Source organism: Quercus lobata, chromosome 5 (assembly GCF_001633185.2).
Source record: "Quercus lobata isolate SW786 chromosome 5, ValleyOak3.0 Primary Assembly, whole genome shotgun sequence".
NCBI classification, from domain to species: Eukaryota; Viridiplantae; Streptophyta; class Magnoliopsida; order Fagales; family Fagaceae; genus Quercus; species Quercus lobata.
Window position 1 is genome coordinate 74563202 of NC_044908.1, and position 6000 is coordinate 74569201.

Below are 6000 nucleotides of genomic sequence, written 5' to 3' on the forward strand. Positions count from 1 at the left end.
AACCTTTCAATTCTTAAACTAATATTTTTTTTATGAGAATTTCTTAAACTAATATGATATTGAATTAAAACTTTCTAAGAGTGATATCATAACTAAAATTATGGTGTTTAAGACATTAAATATATAATACACTTTTACTTTGTTAGCCAACTCTAAATCATGATCAACAAAGTACTCTTAAGAAAGAGATACATTAGGGTGAGGCTAGATAATCTTTGAGCTTGGAAAATATTTTAAAGCTTTAAGACATGAAAGATTAGGCCTTCAAAAAAATCTACACATGCACTATGGGTCAGCTTAATATTTTTTTTATTTTATAAATAGTGTAATAAATACCAACTAACTTGTTTCTATTTTTAAACATAATTTAAAAGGGTTAGTAATACATTCATTAAGAATATTTGTTTAATATAACTCTTAATCAAAAACATCATAAATATAAACATAAACATGAAAATAAATATGTTTTATTTGAACCCACAAATTTATGTTATTGTTTATTCAAATAGAAGCATAGAAAATATGGAAATTTCAATGTCATCATTTGAATTTTATAAAGCACAGGCTACAAGCTCATATCATGTGGCTCCTAAATTAGTGGACCACTTTATGATACTATCATGAATCACACTAAAAGATCACTTATTAGCATTTATATAACGCGTAGGTGTAAAAAAAGGCAAATGGTCATAAGTTCAATATTAATAATGATCATAGACTTAAGGTTGTTAGCTTTAATGTCCCTTGAAATTGGATTTAAAACTTCACTCTAGATTTCCTTACAAATTATTTGGGTTTTCTCCTTATGATATTTATTATTTTGGTTCTCGAAATCAAGCCGCCAGGGATATCAATAGAATAAGTATATACCATACAGTTGCAATAACAATAGAGTCCAAATGATCCAGAGTCTAAACAACATACCCACAAAATTAAAATCCCACAGTAATTGTCAAAAAAAGAAAAAATACAACAGTAATAAAATGGGTTTAGCTTATTCATAGACGTACCCTTTATAACATGAACGTTAAATTTTGCAAGGACAATCGTGTCATTGTATCAACAGATTATCCCCTCGCTTATCTTAAAGAGAGCTGCTTGAAGGAAGTACAGTTCAATTGAGATACTACAGTTTGAGATGGCAACCCCAGCAATTGATGAGTTCCTAGTTATTCTGCTTATAATGATTATGAAGTCATTCAGTTGTAGTGTCTTGGTAAGGCTGAAGTAATCATTGAGGAATAGTCCAGGGTGTATAATTTTATATTGTAATCTAAATAAAATATTACATTTCATAATGTCATTTAATTTTAGTTAAATAATTATATTTTACTTTGTATGTTTATTGTCATTCCTTGCTTATAATCGTGTTATTTGGCCTATTTTTACATATACCCTTAAAAAATAACTCTTGCATAACAGTGCCCCAACTTTTATTTGTTTGGCTAAACAAAGAAAGTCAAAGCAAAACCAAAATATAGTATAAACCAAGGAAGTCAATTTCATACCAAAGACTGTTTCAATTTTGTTAGTGGAAGAAAGAATTTCAATATCAATTAATACCGATTTATCATTTTGGGGTCACTACTATTTATATACTTCCAAACATATGTATATGTTTTTAATTATGTATTTATTTATTTTTAATTATGTTAATAGGGGTGAACTTTATAAATGTAGAATCCACCTCTATGTAAGAGAATGATTACATATAAAGCTAGACAAACCATATACCATCTCCTATTTAAGTGGGCATGATATAAAAAAAAAAAAAAAAAAACACACACACAATATGATAACAGAAATGGAACTTTGCAAGACTACATATTTTTAACCACATTCAATCCGCACATAGAGAAATTTAACCGCATGATATGTCCATGCACCCAATAGAAATTAGAACATCATGTATAAGAAAAATCTTACTCCATTTCTAGCCATGGACACACCGAAAGAAGTTTAGGCTACATGTTATAACTTGAGTAGTTGTTTCAAAATCCCAAAAACCAGAAGAATGAAAAGGTCTAGACTTGGTATTCACTATATATTTTCCTAGGGTAAAAAGAACTAAAAAATAAATATTTTGTATATATAGGTATATACAAATTTGGTTGTAATATATGTAAGTAAGTTTACTTTGAAAAATAAAAGTGACAAACAGGTTTTGAAAATTAAGGTTTTTTTGTGAGTCACTTGAGTGAGCCTCATGTGGTTTATTGTTGACAAAATACTGATTAACCAAGAAATCACTTTTTATGGTGCCGATCGGTGAGTAAATAAGCTTGCGTGAGCAAAGTCGAGCAAGGAAAGTTATTGAAACCTAGTTTGGTCAAGCATCATTAAAGCCTGCTTCAAAAGCGCTTAAGGCATGCTTAAGCTAACCCTAGGTAGAAAGTTATTTTTTAAAGTTTGTAGAAGACGAGTTTTTCTTGTCTCAAGTCGCTAGCAAAGGCCTTAAAATGATTGTTGAGGCTTGAACCAACCAGGTTGACTCTCCAACTATGCCTTTTGAAGGACCATGCCCCCATTGTTTATAAATAATACTTCCAAACTATTTTTTTTACCAAACTTTTCCGCCAATTACAAATAAATTCACAAAAGTTCTCTTAGGTTGCTACTTATAGTATTCTTGGCTTAATTGTATCCTATGGACAAATTTGCAATAACCCTTTAGTGACACTAAAGGTGGGGGCAAATATTTTCTAAGGGCAACGTTGATTTGTGCCTTTAAGCCATTTGTCCAATGTTTGTTTCATTGTTTACCATTTGAGTTCCAAAACTAGAGTGCTAGCATTTATTCCACCTTCTGGTAGATCCACATCCAAGCACTTTTTAAGCTCTACTACAACCATGTAATATGAATTTTGAGCCTAGATGTTCATTGGAATGAACGTCGCATTGCGGGTCACAAGGGTGACAGTGACACCTGAAGATCTCAAAACATATACTGTACAGCATAACCTAGTTAGAGCAACCTACACATCAAATTGCTTATTGGAGTCAAAGAAAGAACCACAAAATTTGGTAAGATGACATAGGCAAAGGTTAATAAAGAAGTTTAAAAATACGGCATAATTTTAATGCGTCAGTTAGCCACTATAACGTGGAGCCTTACAAATACCCAGAAGGAAATGTACTGTACAGCTCCTTGACCCTCTGGGGAACAACAGTATCTGTTCAAAAATTTCCTTTTGCTTCTTCTTTAAGTCCCCATGGGATTCGAAATAAAATTCATCACAGATAATGACAATCCTCTTCAAAACTGACGCACTTCCAAGCAAAATCTTTACTGCATGCATCTCTTTTTCATCTCCACAAAAGCCAAAAATTTCGATAGTCTCGAGGTTTGTCACGAAACATGAAGGCACTGGGTTCATTATCAAATCATGATTTCCACAATAGCAGACCTGCTACATGGTTACCAAACAACACAAAATTAGCTGCAATGTTGATTCAATAGTGGTCAGGCATTATGATACAAGTTGCAGTTCAAATAATTACCGTCCCAAAACTAAGAAAGTTAAGAGAAGGAGAGTTCCGGATTATGGTCAGCAGTGCCTCAAGATCAAATTCTATTGGAAACACACTTTCGAAACTGAGACTGGTCAATTCATAAAATACAGGCAGATGGGCAAATAACTCTTTTGCATAACTGAGAACCTATGATAACAGAAAACATCACAACCAAAAAGTTTCTGGTGAGCCTCATAATAAGCGAACAGATAAAAGGAATGGCTGCTACAAAGGGATACATTTATTCATGTAATGAGCAGTTGGAAACATACCTTAAGAGCATCAACATCTAGTGTCAGCTTTTCCACATTACCAAGCCCGCTAAGAAGCTTAAATACACGATGAGCATCTAGGAAATCATATTCTGCGTCTCTTTCGAAGAATTGAATAGACGCATCTACTATTGAGGATGGGTTGTAGAAGCAATAATCATTTATGAGTTGACCATCAAAAGAAAAGGATTTCAAACTAGTTCCAAAAATCACAACTTGACAACCATTAAAATCATTCTGATCATCTGCCTCAGCATTCAGGTCATCTTTATCATCATTTTCATCATCTAATAGGTATTTATCAGTTATGAAAAACCTTTGAAGCATAGGAGAAGAGATACAAACAGCTTTGACATTTTTCCAAATGCAGTCAATTATAGATAAGTCCTCCAGGATTGGGCAACCCGTAAAGAGCTGTTGTGTTGAATGATCATCGGAAAATATAACTTTCTCAAGAGCCAAAAACTTGAGACTAGAAAAACTAATGCTTGAAGGGAGCTTGAGAGAGTGGAACATGTGAAGTGTCAATACTTCTAATGATTCACAAGTAAATAAGCATGGCAGCAATGCTAACAATTCCTGAAAGTTTCTAAGATACAGCTTTAACACTTGAACCTTATGCATCACGACAGAACAAATCCACGCGTTAATGTGAGATGTATCATATTGCACATTACATGACACAGAGAATTTTTTTATATCTGAAGGATCATGAAGCGCAAGCACTCTTTCCACAAATTTCATGAACATTATCCTCCTATCCAGTGCCCCTTCATTAAAATCAAGTTTGGGGATGGATGTCCATAGGTATTTCCATCTTTTTGATAATATGCTTGTTCTAACAGCTTCTTCGGTTGAAAGGTATGACAAAATGTGCTGAATAATTAGGTCACGTAAATCGTCAATTTGCTTTCTTCTCTGCTTAGCATTCTGTTTCTTTCTGAACTTTCGGTTCTTGCCACTGTCTAATGGAAAGCTTACATCCATAATTTTGCAGATTTTCCTACACCACATAACCATCTGTCAGATTTGTTTTTAAATTTCACAGCAGCACCTTTTGACAGTCTGAAAAGAGTTTAAATGTAGAATAGGCTGCTGGATATGCCATAAAAATATAGATTCCTCAAACAATTTTTAGAGACTCCTTGTGAACCCCTCTAAATCACAATGAAAATTTTTAAAATGGGAAAAACTAATATTGGAAAATTTTCAACATTCTTCATCCTACCCAACTTTATATATTTATCTTCTTCCCTCTGCTTCTCTTTTCCCACAACAAATGGATGAAAAGCAAAAGCAAACCTCAATACTCATTTCTCACACCCAATGCATTTACAGATTATCATGAATACCCACAAAGGTTTTCAACACCTAAACTTCCTAAGCAAAGTGAGAGAACACATCCTTCAAAATAGCTCAATAAAAGCCACCATTACCATCAAAACTAAGCTCAAAGCCACACATTTTAGCAATTTTTATTCATTTGATGCAGAAAAAAAAAAAGCATTATAAAATGAAATTATAGCATAGAAACTGACCTGAAAGAGCACACTTATTCCTGGTCTGAATGTAACCCAATTCCTGAAAGTTCAAAGAGAGTTCGAAATCACGGTTCTTGGTTTGGGATTTCACTTTTTTAGTGGTACCAAGTTATGGAGTAATCTTCCACAGAGCTCTGTTTGGAAACTCAATTCCATAAAAATCAGAACTTTATTTCCTGTAGAGCGCTTTGAAGTGTGGGTACAAATATACAAGAAAGCCCTTTGTTTTCCCGCATTTTTAATTTTTAGGGTTTTTCTACTGAGTTCTGACTTATCATTTTTTATTCTTTGAATTTTTTTGAATCGGAAATCAGAAAAGGCCTTATAGGAACAGGGTTATGCAACATTACCGCCGCAAAAGGTCCGTTTGATTGAAGAAGTGAAAAAATAAGAGGGTAAAAAATTGTGAGAATATGCAAAAGTGAGATAATAGAAAAAAATATTAATTTTCCTCATTTTTCTTTGGTTAGAAATGGAAAAATTGAGAAATAAAAAAAATGAGTTTATATAAATTTATGCATATATCCTTACTAAAAAAATAATGCCCAATTAAAACTCAAAAATTGATAAACGACCAAAAAAATGAACCACCTAAATTTAGTATAATAAAAAAATCATGTCCATTAAAAAATCACATCTAAAGCAAAAAAAAAAAAGAAGGAGGCAGGCAACGC

The 6000-nt window shown here is 32.7% G+C and overlaps 1 protein-coding gene across 2 annotated transcripts; it reads right to left on the reverse strand.

Annotated features, from left to right (window-relative positions):
- Positions 1-3026: 3026 nt before the first annotated feature.
- LOC115992850 (F-box protein At4g22280-like) lies at positions 3027-5590 on the reverse strand. Of its 2 annotated transcripts, none has more exons than XM_031117084.1 (4): positions 5324-5590; positions 3786-4788; positions 3502-3660; positions 3027-3407 (listed from the first exon to the last, which is right to left on the reverse strand). In XM_031117084.1, the coding sequence occupies exons 2-4, from the start codon at positions 4770-4772 to the stop codon at positions 3090-3092; spliced, it is 1464 nt and encodes a 487-aa protein (XP_030972944.1). In that variant the 5' UTR covers positions 4773-4788; positions 5324-5590; the 3' UTR covers positions 3027-3089. The 2 variants fall into 2 exon arrangements, with proteins under 2 accessions (XP_030972944.1, XP_030972943.1); XM_031117083.1 differs by having other exon boundaries at positions 3027-3410.
- Between the last annotated feature and the right edge of the window lie 410 nt (positions 5591-6000).